Source organism: Pseudonaja textilis, chromosome 10 (genome assembly GCF_049901715.1).
Source record: "Pseudonaja textilis isolate UNSWEBS1 chromosome 10, rPseTex1.2, whole genome shotgun sequence".
In the NCBI taxonomy this organism is placed as follows: Eukaryota; Metazoa; Chordata; class Lepidosauria; order Squamata; family Elapidae; genus Pseudonaja; species Pseudonaja textilis.
Genome location: NC_141999.1, coordinates 19,298,415 through 19,316,384, shown reverse-complemented (window position 1 = coordinate 19,316,384; position 17,970 = coordinate 19,298,415). Strand labels below are relative to the sequence as shown.

General features: G+C 41.8%; 1 protein-coding gene across 1 annotated transcript in view; it reads left to right on the top strand.

The window, feature by feature from the left end:
* The window catches only part of LOC113448224 (sialic acid-binding Ig-like lectin 11), a 47,961-nt gene extending 31,474 nt beyond the window's left edge, over positions 1-16,487 (top strand). Inside the window, exons 13-18 of the mRNA XM_087939438.1 lie at positions 3,756-4,046; positions 4,796-4,843; positions 5,908-6,162; positions 7,720-7,819; positions 11,963-12,023; positions 16,122-16,487. Of these exons, the coding sequence (XP_087795564.1) occupies positions 3,756-4,046; positions 4,796-4,843; positions 5,908-6,162; positions 7,720-7,819; positions 11,963-12,023; positions 16,122-16,346 (980 nt within the window). The 3' untranslated portion in view covers positions 16,347-16,487. The remainder of the gene's footprint in view (positions 1-3,755; positions 4,047-4,795; positions 4,844-5,907; positions 6,163-7,719; positions 7,820-11,962; positions 12,024-16,121) is intronic.
* The last annotated feature ends 1,483 nt before the right edge of the window (positions 16,488-17,970 follow it).

Genomic DNA, 17,970 nt, shown 5'->3' with positions numbered 1-17,970 from the left:
CTGTCCATATAAATTTGATTAACACATAAATAAATAGAGTTGAGTTGTGTGATGACCCGGGGCGTGGCACAAAGGCAACACAGTCACATCAGTAAGGAAAGTCCCTTTAATACCTCCAACTTTGGCCCCAGTGTCTAGTTACCTTCAGCTGGAGAAAAAACTCTCCCAAGAACAGTCTTTAAGTGGAAGAAATTCAGTTTGAAAACAAAGTACATATAAAGTGTAAATACAAATCCAAACAAACCATGCTGCAGCAATTAACTGGATAGGGCAGGATAAGGAAATGCAGACTTCAAAGGCCAACAAAACACACACAGTTGGGAAGATTCCAGGAACCCAGATAAGCCTCAACAAAACAAGATAATACACAATTTGTTTCCAGGAAGTTGCTGTGCGCAAACTCCCTTTTTAAACACTGTGTTCCCAGCTGCAACTAATGAAGGGAGTCAGGGCCCTTTCCTCCCCCATAAGCCATGCAACTCAGGTTGCTCCCTTTTCTGTTCCTCTCTGCATGCCCTAGGATGAAGAGGGGGTGGGCCTGGGCCTTCCTCTGAATTCCCTCTCCCTTGTTCTACCTCTTCCCTGCTCTACCTAGCCAGACTTTGCCCTTTCCCACAGCCAATGGAGCCACACTTCCACTCCCTGTCAGCTGCTCAGCCTCCTCCTCGGAATCAGATTCCGACAAGGGTATGACAGGTTGGGGTCGCAGATAACAACCATAACATGCAGGAATAAAACCACTACCAAATAAAAGAACCTCCCTTCATCTTTCTCTCTTTCACACATAGACAGAAACCCAGAAATAAGAGTTCAAGCAATATGATCCACAGACAGCCACGGGCTTAGACCCAGAAACATCAAGGGATAATGAAATGCTTCAGGAGACCATTAATGTTTCTTTAGTAATATAGATCGGGGTCCCCAACCACTGGCCCCCGGACCGGTACCGGTCTGTGGAACATTTTCTACCGGGCCGCCGGTTTGCTGGGCACCACCATCTTGTTTCGATGAGAAAGTGCTTCTGGGTGAGCTTTTCTGGTTGGAAAGCGGCGTTTGGGTCCTGAAGGAATCCTCGTGCCTTAGTTTCATCGAAGGTTGGGGGGTGGCTTCGAACGAAACTAAGGCACGAGGATTCTTTCAGCACCCAAGGCAAGGTGAGCTGAGTGACCATCCCAAAGCCGCCCCAAAGCCCATCGGCAAAGGTACAAAGGAGGAGTTGAAGGTGGTGGGGAGAAGCGGGGGACAGCTGGCTGGCTGGTCGCTCGGCTCGCCTTGCCTTGTCATGCGTGCTGGTGCCGGTATCGGGCCACGGATCATTTTGTGATGCCGGTACTGGGCCGTGGCACAAAAAAGGTTGGGGGCCACTGATATAGATGATACCCACCCCACCCCGCATGGCCTTGATTTCACATGTCACACTAAGTGGTATTTCAGTTTCTTTGATTTATGCTAGAGGGATGTGTAAACCCATTTGATATAATTTAGAAACTGTGATGTATAGATTTGCCATGTATGAAAAGCCAGTTGTGGATTTCTTAATAAATCATGGTCAAAGACAATTGTGTCCCAGCCTGTTGGTGGAAGTCAACAAAAGAGGGAAAAAAGCACTAAGACTTGATCAACAACCAATCAGTGAAGAACCTCCTGAAGAGTTCTTTTGTGATGTGTTTCCTGCCCTCATTTTGCATTTCCTGGGCTGCTGGATCTGTAACTTTTTTATTTTTATTTATTTAATTTGATTTGTCAATCACTTACAAGATAATAGGTATAAGAATAAACACAGTTATGAATACATGAAATGGATACATATAAGAAAAATAAAAGAAACAATAGGACAGGGACGGTAGGCACGTTGGTGCACTTATGCACGCCCCCTACACCCCTCTTAGGAAAGGGGTGAGGTCAATAGTAGACAGTCTAAGGTTAAAGTTTTGGGGGTTTGGGGAAGAAACCACAGAGTCAGGTAGAGTATTCCAGACATTGACCATTCTGTTGCTGAAGTTGTATTTCCTGCAATCAAGTTTGGTGCAGTTAACCTTGAGTTTGTATCGATTGTGTGCTCTTGTATTGTTATGGTTGAAGCTGAAGTATTCATTGATAGGTAGGACATTGCAATGTATGATTTTATATACCATGCTTAGATTGGACCAAAGACGGCATAGTTCTAGGTTTTCTAGGTCTAGAATTTCAAGTCTGGTGGCATAAGGTATTCTGCAACAAGTACAGGAGTGGAGAATTCTTCTTGTGAAATATTTGTGGACATACTCAACTGTTTTAATATCAGATACGTAATGTGGGTTCCAGACTGATGAGCTGTATTCAAGTATTGGTCTAGCAAATGTTTTGTATGCTCTAGTTAGTAGTGTGATATTACCAGAGCAAAAGCTACATAGGATTAGGTTAACAACTCTTAATGCCTTTTTGGCTCTGTAGTTACAGTGGGCTCTAGCACTTAGATCATTTGAGATGAGAATTCCAAGGTCCTTGACAGAGTTTGGATAATCAACAAGGTCTTGACTATTCAGCCTGTATTTTATTTTCTGATTTTTTTTTTTTGCCAATATGTAAGACAGAGCATTTATTTGTTGAGATTTGAAGTTGCCATTTGTTTGACCATTCTGATACAGAGCCGAGGTCTTTTTGAAGGGTAGCAGAATTATCTGTGGTGTAGAATAGCTTTACATCATCAGCAAAGAGAACACAGTTGCTCTTAATATGATCACAGAGGTCATTTATGTAGAGTATGAAGAGAGCTGGTCCTAGAACACTGCCTTGGGGGACACCACTGTTGACAGGTAAAGAATTTGATAGGATGCTCCCAATTTTGATCATTTGTTGTCTGTTTGACAGGAATGCTTCTATCCAGTTATGCAGGTGTCTAGAGATACCATAGGACTTTAGTTTTAGGAGTAGTTTGTCGTGTACCACTGAATCAAAGGCTTTACAGAAGTCTATGTAGATTGCTTCTATTGTTTTGCCCTGATCGAGTTGTGCAGTCCATATGTTTTTGCAGTGTAAGAGTTGCAGATTACAGAATAGTTTTTTCCTGAAACCAAATTGTTTATTAGAGAGTAGGTTGTTTGTCTCTAAGTGGAGGATGATGGATTGATTAATAATTGATTCCATGACTTGACATGTGACACAGCATAAGGAGATTGGTCTGTAATTTTCAACTAGGCTGGGGTCTCCCTTTTTGAAGATGGGGATGACCGTGGCTTGTGACCACAGTTTTGACAAGGAGCTGGTCCTGAAAGATTTTTCTAAGATTATGCTTAGAGGTTCGGCTATGGTAGTGGGTAGCTTTTTAAAGAAATAGGCACATATCCCATTGTGGATTCATGAGATGTTGACAAACATGGATTCGTGCATGTCCCAAAGGTGTTTTTTTTAAAAAAGGCAACTGGACTTTCTTGACTTTTTTTCTTTGAAAATGTTTTGCTTCTTATCTGAGAAGCTTCTTCAGATGCTTGAGAAGATGCTTGAAATATAGACACCACTCCAGTTGCCTTTTGAAAATAAAAACCACTTTTGATACAACTAGGACCTGGATCACTGAGAATCTTCATAAACATTTGAAATATATAGAAGTTCCGTGGTCATGTTTGGTTGCATAAAATCTTGTGCTCCAAGAGAGGATAAAATATCAATGGGTCCATCTGACTCATTTGGGAAGGAGCTTGACAATCAAGATCAGTGGATGAGTAAGAACGTAGTGCTGGAATAACTTTCTTCTGATTCCTCTCTTCTCTTCTTAGAAGGACAACCACCAGAAATACAGATCTTGGGGACGTTGAGAGCAGGATATTCTACAAAGATCACCTGTGCAACTTTTGCAAGCTGTAGTTGGATGCCTCCAAAGTTCACCTGGAACGGCTTACCCAAAGGCATCGAATCTCCTTTGCAGCTGAATGGGACCCAGGGTTACTCAGTGGTGGATTTCTTACCTTCTGTTGCAGACCACAAGCAGAATATCACCTGCAGGGTCAATTACACAAATGGGAACAATTCTGTTTCCAGAGAGACAACCATCCAACTGAATGTCACTTGTGAGTGATCCTTTTCTAGGACTGCATGGGTTCTAGCCCCGAATCCCAAGGCAATTTCAACTCAGTACTGGTTTGAATAATTGAGCTATGACACTGGCCTTTGCATCAGAGGGCCAAGCCCCACAGTTGCTGTTCTCTCTTTCGCTCAGCCTGGCTTCCTTTGAGAGGTGTCTTCACTAGCTTGCGGGGGAGAAGGGGACAATCAGGGATTTTCTAGGGCGGAGTTTCCCAGACTTCTCAATTTTAAGATGTGTGGATGTCAAATCTCAGAATTCCCCAATCAGCATGCCTTAAAATTGCTAAGGTTGAGAAACACCAATGTGGACATTATCCACGGTGGTGCAGTGGTTCGAGTGCAGTACTTCAAGCTACTTCTGCTGACTGCTGGCTGCCTGCAATCTGGCAAATCAAATCCCACCAGGCTCAAGGTTGACTCAGCCTTCCATCCTTCTGAGGTTGGTAAAATGAGGACTCAAAATGTTGGGGGCAAGAGGCTGACTCTGTTAACTGCTTAGAGAGGGCTGTAAAAGCACTGTGAAGTGGTATATAAGTCTAAGTGCTGTTACTAAGTGTTATTGCTATCCTATCAAAATGAAGACCAATTCTTAGCATCTTGTAACCAAAAAGGGAGAGTGTGGAAGAGAAGAGGTTGGGAGACCAGCTCCAGGAAATCAACATGTAATTTGGGATCTGATTGTGTCTATTGGAAAGAATGTCTGAATGTCTGAGTATTTATTTTTCTCTTACAGTTAAACCGCAGATACTGATCAGGGGGGAACATTTTTGCTCCAATAAAAGTAAGTTGCATGATTCTCCCAGCAGCCTTCAGCTCAGGAAGAAGGTATCAGAAAGAGGCAGAAAAGGCTAGCAGGAAAGGTGAAGAACTTTGCTGACCACCTGGCATGTATTTTGGATGATTACAGTTCCCCAGGGTTTGCAATGAGAAGATGGTTGACTTAATAACTGCAGTGGTTTGTGATTTAAACAAAGGTCACAAAATCAGGGCTGATTCACTTAAAAAAATCAGGTAGCTTAACAATGAAAATTCTGGTCTCAATTGTGATGATAAGCCAAGGACTATTTATAGGCCTAGTATTGTTCAGAATTGCCCTGGAAGTAAGAAGCAATTCAAACTATTGTCCATTTCAAATAATTGTCTGTCTGTCTGTCTCATCTATCTCTCTATCTCGTCTCTGTCTATCTGTCTGTTTATCTCTCTCCTCTTTCTCACTTGTCTAATCCCTTGGTCACTAGTTTATCTACCTCATCTCTCATCTATCTCCTTTCTCTATCTATCTATCTATCTATCTATCTATCTATCTATCTATCTATCTATCTATCTATCTATCTATCTATCTATCTATCTTATCATATATCATGTATATCTATATCTATCTATCTATCTATCTATCTATCTATCTATCTATCTATCTATCTATCTATCTATCTATCTATCCATTTATATTATCTATCTATCTATCTATCTATCTATCTATCTATCTATCTATCTATCTATCCACCTTTCTTATTTTCAACAGTAACTCAAGGTTAACATACATAATACTCCTTTTTCCTCCTATTTTCCCCACAACAACAACCCTGTGAGGTGGGTTGGGCTGAGAGAGAGGGACTAGCCCCAAATCATATATTTCCTATTCTAGTTATTTGGTAATTCAGGACCCGTGTTTAGGAGCACGAATAGTCATGAACAAATGTTGTGAGATGGCATCAGTTTCTTCTCTAAATTGCAAACTAAGATATTTTTTTACCTGTTTTAAAAAAGGCATGTTAGTAAAATCACTCGAGCACATGTTGAGATTTCCAGGCATTGTTTTCTCAGGGTCTCTCTCAAATCTTGCAGGTCAGCAAAGCTTCAGAAACATTTCTCAGCTCAAGGTACAAAAAGGGGATTGCATCCGACTACGCTGCAAGGTAAAAGGCAACCCTTTGCCCCAGGTGACTTGGGTTAATGGAACCAAAGTCTTGAAGACAAAACCCCGAGCCTTGAATGTCCTGGAGCTTCCTGATCTTAAACCGGAAGATGCTGGGAAGTACACGTGTCAGGCAGTCAATGAATTAGGCTCTGTTGAAGCATCCCTTGAGCTCTCCATAACAGGTATGTGAGGCAATTTTGAGGGATAGAAAATCTGGAATTATGGGAAGTCCTAGCATTTATCCTTATGCAGTGTATTCAGAAAGTATTCAGACTCCCTTCGTTGCAAGATCTTCAAGGAAGAATGGCCAGAAAACCCATCAATCCAGACATGCAAAGTTTGTCGTGTCACACACCCCAAAAAGTCTTGAGGATGTAATTACTGCCAAAGATGCTTCAGCAAAGTACCGAGAGAAGGGCCTGAATGCTTATGCCAGTGTGATATTTCAGGATTCCCCACCCCCCAGCACCTCTTTTTAATAAATTTGCAGACCTTTCTAAAATTTTGTTTTCACTTTGTCATTAAGATAAAGATAAAGGTTCCCCTCACACATACATGCTAGTCGTTTCCGGCTCTAGGGGGCAGGGCTCATCTCCGTTACAAAGCCAAAGAAGACGTCCGAAGACATCTCCGTGGTCATGGGGCTGGCAGGACTAAACACCGAAGGTGCACGGAACGCTGTAACCTTCCCACCAAAGTGGTACTTATTTTTCTACTTGCATTTTTACATGCTTTCGAACTACTAGGTTGGGACAAGTAGCGGGAACTCACTCTGTTACACGGCGCCAGGGATTCAAACCACTGAACTGCCAAACTTTCTGATCAACAAGCTCAGCATCTTAGCCACTGAGCCACCATGTCCCTTGGTTTTGTTTCTTTGTCTGTTTGCTTCATTATTATGGGGTACTAAATGTAGATGAATGAAGGGGAAAAAAACAATGAATTTCAACAACGGTAGAATCAGACTGCAGCATAATAATAATTGACAAAAGTGAAGAGGGGTCTGAATACTTTCTGAATGCACTATAGCCAAGAAGGGATGGAATTTGGGGGATGCTGGGGCAGGGTTGTTTCTTTTTTTAATTTATTTTTATATATTTATATCCTGCTTTTATTAATATTTTCATAAGCAACTCAAGGTGGCGAACGTATCTAATGTTCCCTCCTCCTTCTACTTTCTCCACAACAACAACCCTGTGAGGTGGGTTGGGCTAAGAGGGAGTGAATGATCCAAGGTCACCCAGTTGGTTTTCATGTCTTAGCGGGATTATAACTCACCATCTCCTGGTCATTGACCCAAAATCACCCAGCTGGCTTTCATGTCTAAGGGGGGACTATAACTCACCATCTCTTGGTGATTTACCCAAAGTCACCCAGCCTTCTTTCATGCCTAAGGGGGAACTAGAACTCACCATCTCCTAGTGATTGACCCAAAATCACCCAGCTGGCTTTCATGTCTAAGGGGTGGGGGATGAGAACTCATGATATCCTAGTCATTCAGTCAGCTCAAGGTCATTCAGTTGGCTTTCATGCTGATGATAGGATTAGAACTCATCATCTCCTGTTGACCATCCCAACTTAGCCAGCTGGTTTTCATGGTTAAGGATGGGACTAGAACTCACCATCTCCTGGTTTCTGGACTGCTACCTTAATCACTAGAGCAAATTGGCTCCGTATTTAAATCCAAACTGGATTAGAAAAACAACAAACTATTGAACTCTATCTGTTCTTCTGTCCAGCCAAAGACCCAATTAAAACCCTGCTTCTCAAGGTGACTGGTGCCCTTGTCGTGCTTGTTGTTATCATGATCATCGCTGGGGTCATCCTTGCTTCTAAAAGGTAGGTAATTGTGGGAATTTGTTTCTGGATTGATCGATGAACGATGAGGTTGAAAATATATGTTGGAAGATAATGTCATCTTCTGAATTTCAGGATATTTTTATTTGGCATGCTTACCATATTTTTTTGTAAAAAGAATAAAGGTGGGATATTAATGTGAGTAAATAAAAAACACATACATAAGCTGTGGTTTCTCCTTAGCACTTGTAAAATGATAATAGTTATTCTGTTTACCCTGCTATGTTGGTGAGTTTCATTTCAGGCTTACTATTGATTTGGAGGTTTTAAACTGAATGGAGTTAGACATGACTGGGGGAACATGGAAACTTTGTAAAATTGATTACAAAGATAGATAGATAGATGGATAGATAGATAGATAGATAGATAGATAGATAGATAGATAGATAGAAAGAAATATGATTGATAGTTATAGATAGATGAGATAGGTGAGATAGATAGATATGAGATAGAGTGATGAGATAGAGAGATGAGATAGATGAGACCGACAGACAGACAATCTAGGCCAGGTGTCTGCAACCCGCAGCTCTGGAGCCACATGCGGCTCTTTCGGCCCTCTGCTGAGGCTCCCTGTCGGCTGATCCCACCACTGGCTGGCCCCTCCCCTCCCAGTCACTCCTTGCCTGGCCTGAGAAGGTAAGGCTGATGGTGGGGAAAGGAGACTCGCTCCATATTCCAGAGCAGGACGTGACTGGGTGGGAGGGAGTGATGTCGAGTTGGCCACACTCACCCAGTCACACTGGTTGTTAAATTACTGGCTCCCGGGGTTTTCTTTTCTGTGGGAAATGGGCCCAAATGGCTCTTTGAGTGTTTAAGGTTGCAGAACCCCTGATCTAGGCAAAAACTGGTGCTCTCTGAGCTTGCTTGTTTTCCTGCAGACATTTCATTGCCCTAATTAGGTAACATCATCAGTGAATGACAGAGAGAGAGAGAGAGAGAGAGAGAGAGAAACAGACAGAAGCTTTGTTTTTCAGATCCCTTGGGGAAATTTCTGCTTTTGCAGAAACATTTGCAAATTTGTGTAACTCGTTTATTGGAACTTTCCAGACACTTTCCCCCGTCCAAATAAATGTGTTCATTTAGAGATGGTGCCCTCTCATAGCATCAGATCAGAGGCATCAAGATATTGGTAGCAAAAAAAACAAATAAAACTCTATAAAAAAAAAGATATTGATAGCACAAAACTCAACAGCTGGGAGCCTCGGTCTGAGGACTCCTGCCAATTTTTATAGCCTCAGCATTCTTGTATGATATTATTGCTCTATGCATTGGTAATTCCTTCTCCTTCATTCTATGCCATTAAAATAAGAACTGACTATAAAGATTAACTCTCTCTTTCTTTCTCAAAAGTTGACTTATAAGAAATACATAAATGTCCTATTATGTTTTAGAATTGTCTTAAATTTTTTATTTTGTTCCTATGAGATTATGTACCATTGTCAATGTTTTATTGCTACTGATATATTTCTCTTTCTGGCTGTTCTTCCTTCATGCAGACATGAAAAAAATCTATGAATTCCCACTTTGGTTTATTAGTTCCCCACATACTTAGTTGATTATTATCTGGAGTATTATTAAGTCTGAGTAATCTCTGTTCATAAAATACGCAACCTTTCTTTTCTGACAATAACAAATTATTTAATTTTCTCTGGCAAAGTTGCTCGTATTTATAACGGAACAAATTAAATATGCTTTGTTAGAATCAAATCATACTCAAAGGGGAGAGAAGACTTGGAAAACTTCTCACAGACTTTTTAATTTTTTTTAAAATAATGTTTATTGACAGTTTCCAAAAAAAAAAACCACAGAATTTTTTAAAAAAGAGATACATGTTCTCACATTTTTGCAACATTTTCATAGCAGTGTACATTTCTATTAGTGTCAATTGAAGTCATTTGCTACAAGTAAATCTATATGTTTTTTCCTAAATCCTCACCATGTTTCTCACAAAATAAGGCCGGGCCTTATTTTTTTTTTGACCCCCGAAAAAACGGCTAGGCCACCCTGCCCTTCCCCCCCATTTCACTTCACCTCGTGTAGTTTTAATGAACGATGTGAGAAATGGTGGGGAAACACATGGATTAAATAGGCCTAAATTTTGGGGGTGGGGCTTAATTTCACCTCATGCCTAGAAATCATGCTGGGCCTTCCTATTGGTGGAGGCCGTATTGTTGGAGAAACACAGTATTTCTTTATGTTATTATTACATTTATAATACAATATTTAATTATATTACTTTACATATATACATAACTGTATATATAGCTCACAGACTTTTAGATACAAATTTATCAGTGGTGGGATTCAAATTTTTTACTACCGGTTCTGTGGGCATGGCTTGATGGATGTGGCAGGGGAAGCTTACTGCAAAATCCCATTCCCTCCCACCAGGCTAACCTGCTTTCCAGCTCCGTTCTCCTGTGCAGGGCAACCAAAGAAGACCCAGCCAATGATCAGCTGGGACTCAATGGGAGGCGGAGAATAGATGGGGGTGGGGCCAGTCAGAGGCGGGATTTGCTGGTTCTCCGAACTACTCAAAATTTCCGCTACCGGTTCTCCAGAACTGGTCAGAACCTGCTTAATACCATCTCTGAAGTTTATATACAAGACACTGACTAAACCTTACTTGGATCATTTGGTTTGTTATTTACTTATTTATTTATCCAATTCATATGACCACCCATCTTAAGAAAAGTGATTTTGGGCAATTTACTATTTTTTTCTATCTAATTTCTTCTGCTTTTTCTATTAATTCTCAGAATTTGCTTGCCCCACAGCTAAGATGATATGCAGCGAATACCACCACTCTTTTAAACTCAATTTTATTCCTTTTTGAATTCCTGCATGGGATGGAAATTCTGTCTCCTTATCGTTTATCCTGCCTTTTCTTAACTTTTTTTTCCCTAACTGTACAATATGTTAATGTTGTTGTTTCCATTCAATGTTTCATGCCTATTATTAAAAAGATGAGTAGGGGACTGGAAACCAAAACATATGAAGAACAATTGCAGGAATTAGGTATGTCTAGTTTGATGAAAAGAAGGACCAGGGGGTGATTTGATAGCAGTGTTCCAATATCTCAGGAGCTGCCACCAAGCAAAGGGAGTCAAGCTATTCTCCAAAGCCCCTGAGGGCAGGACAAGAAGCAATGGGTGGAAACTAACCAAGGAGAGAAGCAACCTACAACCAAAGGGAAGCTTCCCGACAGTTAGAACAGTTTATCAGTGAAACCACTTCCTCCGGAAATTGTGGGTTCTCCAACACTGGAGGTTTTCAAGAAAAGATTGGACAGCAATTTGTCTGAAATAATTTAAGGTCTTCTGCTTGAACAGGGAAGTGGATTAGAAGACTTCCAAGTTCCCATTCAACTCTGTTATTCTCTTATTGTCATGCTTCCATTTATGACAATGAGAATATTGTGTCTCATTCCTAGAATTAGTGTAAGGATATAGTCACCTATTGGGGAAATTCTTATTCTCTGGGAAAGCAAGCACTTTCCCTCCTTGGGTAGTGGTTTAGCTTCCTTCATGTACATCCTGTTACATAATTCCAGTCCTGTGAATCAGCATTCTTACTAATGATATGTATACGTGGAGGAAAAGGATATTTGGCAATGTTTATTACTCATAACAAGGAACTTTAACTGAGCCCAGACAATCCACATGTAAAAGGAATTATTTATTATTATTATTATTATTATTATTATTATTATTATTATTATTATTACTACTACTACTACTACTACTGTTGTTCTTTTTGTTGTTGTTGTTATCACAATCAGCCAGATGATCAGACTGGGTTTGGCATTTTTGTCTACCTATCAAGTCCTTAAGCAGGACCTGGGAGAGGCAAATCTGGATTTGTGGTGGTGTTACAGATGTCACCGCAGGATGGAAGCTGTTCCAATTAAAGCTGCCTTCTACAATTGACCGGTGGCAAATTTGTCAATGCCAATGATGGTGTTCAAGTGGTGCTCCAGTTGTTTTGGTATTACATCTCAGGTGCCTTATTAACTACTGGTCCTACTCTTGCTTGCCTTTGCCATAGTCATTCTACTACTATTATTATTATTATTATTATTATTATTATTATTATTATTATTATTATTATTATTATTATTTTCAGATACTGGCAGAAGAGAAAAAAGACTGACTCAATAACAGGAAATACCGTAATGAATGTCAAGGTTTGTAATGCCTCCCTTTCTACTGAAATTCAAAGCAAGGGCGTTTTGATATCGTGCCACCAAAACAGAGCATTCAAATGGATGACTGATCAGGCAGGTGGGACTAAATAGCCCACTGTTTCTTTTCTCTCACTCGTCTCCTGCAACTCAATAACTCGGTAGGAGATGTGCAAAAAAAATGGGAGATTCCTCTTTGAGGTCCACTAGACTAGGCGGTCCTCCAACCTTGGCAACTTTAAGCCTGGAGGACTTCAACTCCCATTGCTGGCTGGGGAATTCTGGGAGTTGAAGTCCACCTGGCTTAAGGTTGCCACGGTTGGAGAGCCCTGCACAGAGCAAGCTGTGCTCTTCCTTCAGCACTGGCTGGGCTTCAGCTGTACTTCCCTTTAGCCAAAGAGACGGCCTCGCCTCTTTCTGACCTGCAGTCAGGAAGTCTTGAGATGCAAAGCATTTCCCCTACAAGTTGGGGACAATGTGTCCTCACAGAGTTAACCTATTGCATTTCTTGGCTTCTGTTTGGACCTGTGCCATCTCTCAAGTGGTTGAGATGAACTTGATTTTGCACGATGAGATCAGGCCTGAATTGCAAGTGGCATCCAAAGGGAAAAGGGCTTTATTATTGGCCCCATTGTCTATGGAGTTTCCCAGTCATCTTATTGTCCCAAAGGTGCTTTTTCAAGAGGGAACTGGACTTCCTGTTTTTATCCTTGAAGGTGTTTCATTTTTTCATCCCAAAAACTTCTTCAGTTCTGACTGAATGGTGCGGAATGGAAGGATTTATATTCTTTGCAGTCATCTGGGCATTAGCACAGGAAATTATGGGAAGAAAAGGGAGATGGGGAAGCGGGGTGTGAGATACAAGGGAAAAGAGAGAGAGCAAAAAAGGACATTGACTTCTGACTCTTCTTAGCACAGTACAAGGTAAAAACACTCCAACTTCAACTTTTTGCTTCACCCAGCACACTTTCTGACAGTTGTTGACACCACTTGGGGATTTATCTATGTCTCAGGGTCACCTGAATGGATGTAGAGCAATGGTGGGATTGAAAAATGTTTATTACTGGTTTTGTGGGCATGGCTTGGTGGGCATGGTGTGGCTTGGTGGGCGTGGCAGGGGAAGGATACTGCAAAATCTCCATTCCCTCTCCACTCCTGGGGGAAGGTTATTGCAAAATCCCATTCCCTCCCCACCCCATTAACCTGATTTCCAGCTCCATTCTCCTGTGCAGGGCAACCAAAGAAGACCCAGCTGGTCAACTGGGACTCAGGAGGCAGAGAATAGTTGGGAGCGGGGCCAGTCAGAGGTGGTGTTTGCCACTTCTCCAAACTACTCAAAATTTCCACTACCGGTTCTCCAGAACTGGTCAGAACCTCTTGAATACCACCTCTGATATGGAGCCTTTTTGGAATTTGATGAAAGGACTGTGTTGTAAACCAGGGGTCACCAACCTTTTGGACCTCAGGGACCACCAAACTCATCATTTTAAATCCCACAGACTAGAGACCCTGGGAAACTCCCCATAAATGTCTGCAGGAAAATTCTCCACCCCGTTTTCCTACCGATCAATCATTGTTTATTTGGGATCGCAGGATACTATCTCCAGCTATGTTTCTGGGGTGGTGGGAGGGGGGGAGAGAGGCACAGAGAGACTTTGGGCTTCATGCAAGGAAAGCAGCAGAAGCAGCAGAAGTCTTTCTCTTTCTCCCCCAAACTCTGCCAGAAATGAGTATTTGTGAAACTTGTCATGCCGGCACAGCCTCTTGGAGCAGGAGGCCTTGCAGGGTCGCAAAGACCCATTTCTGGCAGAGTTTGGGGGATAGAAAGAAAGACTTTAGCTGCTTTCCTTGCCTGCAGTCAAAAGCAGAAGAAGAAAGAAGTGGAAAGAAGCAGCCCGGTGGCCAGGCGAGGTGCGTGGGGTGAGTGGGGCAAGTTTCCCCCCTTCACCCTTTCCATCCTCCCCTCACTACCTCGTGTTGTTTGCGATGCAAGCGATGCTAGCCTTGTGTTCCCACAGGCCATGTGGGCGGCGCAGCCTTGTGTTCCTGCGCAGCCTGAATTAATTGCTTTGGAGGTTGTTTTAGGGGTGACATTTCTCTGTGGACCACCAGCATTTTCTCGTGGACCTGCCCACTGGTTGGCAACCACTGTTGCAAACAGGAGATAGGTGGTATCCGCAGTGGTGGGATTCAAATAATTTAACAACCGGTTCTCTGCCCTAATAATTTCTTCCAACATCCAGTTCACCAAACTGCTCAGAAAGTTAACAACCGGTTCTCCCAAAGTGCTACGAACTGGCTGAATCCCAACACTGGGTGTCCGTAATGGAAGGGTTACAACACCACCTATCTCCTGTTTGCAACAGTCCTTTCAGCAATTCTCCCCCATTCAGTCAAAACTGAAGAAGCTCCTTGGATGAGAAGCGAGACTTCCTCAAGCAAAAACAAAGGAAGTCCAGCTGCCTTTTGAAAAAGCACCTTTGAGACATTATCCCCAATCCTTACAATACCATGAGAGACAATGGAAACTGTTGGTAAGTTTGAAGATATATAGCTAAGGTGTTTCCTCCAGAGTTATGGGTCCTTTGGAGAATGCTTATTCCTAACTGGTGGGGAAATTATTGGTTTCTGTTGACTCTCCTGTTATTATAACTACTGGGCCAATAGTAGAGAGCCTGCTTCTCTTCTGAGACTACCTGCAATTCAGGACTGATCTCATCAGCCATATGTAATACTGCTGGATGAGAAATTTTCCGAGAAGCAAAATCAAATTTACTTTTAGGTTCAGAGTTTCTGATAAATTAGGGAGGTGGGTGGGAAAGCTCCACAAGGATATGACTGAGGTTTTACCGAGTCAGATTTTCTTCCTTTAATCCTTTCTCAAATGCTGGAATTCAGTGGCATTGATTGCAAACAGAATTAATGAAATTAATTGTAATTAAGCACCAAGAGAAATGACTTATTTTTCAAAGAATTAATTCAGGGTACTCACTGCCACAGTGGGTAGTGAAATCCACTGATTTTGGAGCTATAAAACAGGAGGAAAAAAACAATTTATGTGAAGGAGATTTATTCACAAGAGATAAGCTAGTCCATATATTCAGAATCTTTGAATACTAGATGCTAGGAACAAATAGTACAGATGGACAATGGTCATGTTCTGCTTGAATCTGAATGGATAATTTTGGAAACAAGATGTGGCACGGCTATGTGTCCCAACCTAAACAACTTTAAGATGCGTGGACTTCAACTCCCAGGATTCTCCCAGCCAGCCTGCTGACTTGGGGAATTCTGGGAGGATGTCCACACATCTTAAAGTTGGGTTGAGAAACACTATGGTATGGATTATAATGGTAGACTCCAACATAAAATGGTAGATTCCAATATTCCTGTACTATTATTTTCTAAAAAGATTAAGTCTGATTATATTTTGGTGCCTCAGTAAAATGCTTTAAACTCAATGTTCCAGGTATTTTTAAAGTTCTGGATGATAAATCTCAAAAACTGAATTTTGGGAGAGTGGGAAATGAAACATTCAGTCCACCGAAGTTCAAACAGATTTCTTTTTAATATGAAATGTTATTTCTAAAATAACCTTAAGCAAACTTTTTTTTTCCAGTTTGCAGAACTGATTTCCTTAGGGTTGTCTGTTTCTGCTGATTCTTCTTATTTTGCTTCTGCTTATTCAAAAAAACCCCCAAAAAACCAAAAAAACAATTGCAACGTGGTTTGCAGTAGACTATAAAATTAGCTTAAATTTTAAGTTGTGTGTGTCCAGTAATATATCTCCTCGCAGTAGAGATATGAAGTCAAAACTCCTCTCTTCCTTCAGCATTCAGCAACTCAGCAGTAGGGAAAACACGCAGTTAACAAACCATCAATCCATGCAATCCAGTAATTGTCAGGAATCGTCAGGTTCTCTTGCTCCCTCTTATGGTGGTTCAACACCGCACCCAAAATTACACGCTTTGCAGTTTAAAGTGACACACACTTAAACTTACTATCATAGTTTATAGATATATATATATTATTTTACCCAAACTACATTAGGTAACCTTGTTATTCCTAACAGCATTCCACTCAATTCCTCTCTTCAAACAGAAACCCAACACTTCGGACCTTGCTGCACCGGAAGTGAATGGCGTCCCCTCCAAACCCAGAAGCACCCATGAATCTGTGGATGGAGATCCCAGAGACCCTGCAGAAATCCATTATGCAACTCTTACATTCAACACACCAAATCCCAAGCAAGATATAACTGCAGAAGAAACCCAAACGGATTATGCTGAAATCAGACATTGCAATTCTCGGGGAAAAGAAGCGTGAAGGTTTTAAAGGAATTCCTCTGTTCTGATTAGCAGCCAGAGTCTTTGGAAGTTGCCACCTCCTGTTTAGACTTGAAAACCTTGTCTTGTCTCTGTTTCTGTATAGCCTCTTTGGAGATAGGAACTGCCCAGCCAGCTGTTAAGCCCCAAAGAACACAGCAGGGCCAGGGAAGTGAAACTCGTGTGGAATTTCATCAATCGGGTTTAATACCAAGAAATAAAGGTTTGAGATACAGGCTCTTGGAAACAGAATGAATAAAATGATTCCGCATTTATGAATGGGGTCTTTCCTCCCCTACCAATGACGCAAAATTGAAAGGTTAAATGCTTCCCCCCACCACACATCCCAACACACCCTGCCCCAGAATAACTTGGCACTCAGATACCCATCTGCTCTTTGTTTCTAGTGTTTGAAATACTTCCCTTCTTTCTGGGCTACAGTGCAGTTCTCTTATCAAAGTGCTTCAATCCAACGGTTTCACATTAAGTTATCCATTTGAGAATCACAGTGGCCTTCTCTCCACCTCAAAGCGGCCGAGTGTTCCCGGGAAGAGATGCAGCTGCTTTAAAGAGCTACGTTCCCTTTTATGTGGCCCCCTGAAGCCCCTTCTAAAGATTGAATCCAGCCTTAAAAGAAAAATAGGTAAGAGATGCTTCGAACTGCCAGATGGGCGGCATATAAATTTAATAAATAAAGAAATCATGCCAATGATCCCTATGGAACATCTGGAGACTAGATGCAGTCTATGACTTCCAAGGAAGAAATGGCAAGCTGAAGAAAGTGTTCTGAAAAGTGGATACTTATGTGTGTAAGAGTTTCCCAAACAAGACCATTTAAAGACACGTGGACTTCAATTCCCAGATTTCCCCAGCCAGCTATGCTCATGTTTGGACTTAAGGTTGGGAGACCCTGGTACGCAGAAGGACAGATGCTTAAACTTCCCTGAAGTACTCAGTGCATTGCGGTATTGGGTAATAGGGAAGAGAAGGATAGCAGAAATACTTTTACACACCACTTCCTCTTTGCGCTGCAGAAGTCTCAGAATAATGTACTTATTTGCCACAAATTTCTATGAACCGCAGTCAATGCAAAACATCTAGGAGCAAACACAGCCCCCCTTTCAAAGTCTGAAGAATGAGTTCTCAACTCTTCTTGAAAATTACAGCCGCTCGCTGTTAGATACAGATATAGATTAACAGAGCTGGAAGGGACCTTGTAGGTCATCTAGTCCAACCCCCTGCTCGAGCAGGAGACCCTACACCAGTGGTTCCCAAACTTTGTCAGACCACCACCCCCTTGGTGCTACAAACTCATCCTCAGTGCCCCCCACCTAGGGGTGGGATTCAAATTTCTTAACTGGTTCTGTGGGTGTGGCCTAATTTGTGGCTGTGGCTTGGTGGTCATGTGACTGACAAACCAAATATAAGTGGTCCTCGTTTAATGGCCGGTTGCTTAGTAAGTGTTCTAATTTATGACTGACCTCCCCAGAGCTACTTGACCTGTTTGGAGTTTTGACAGCCGTGCATTCTCTCTCTCTCTCTCTCTCTCCTAACCCTGCAGGTGGTTGTATTTGATATCTCATTCACTTTCTCCTCCCTCCCTCCCTCCCTCCCTCCCTCCCTTC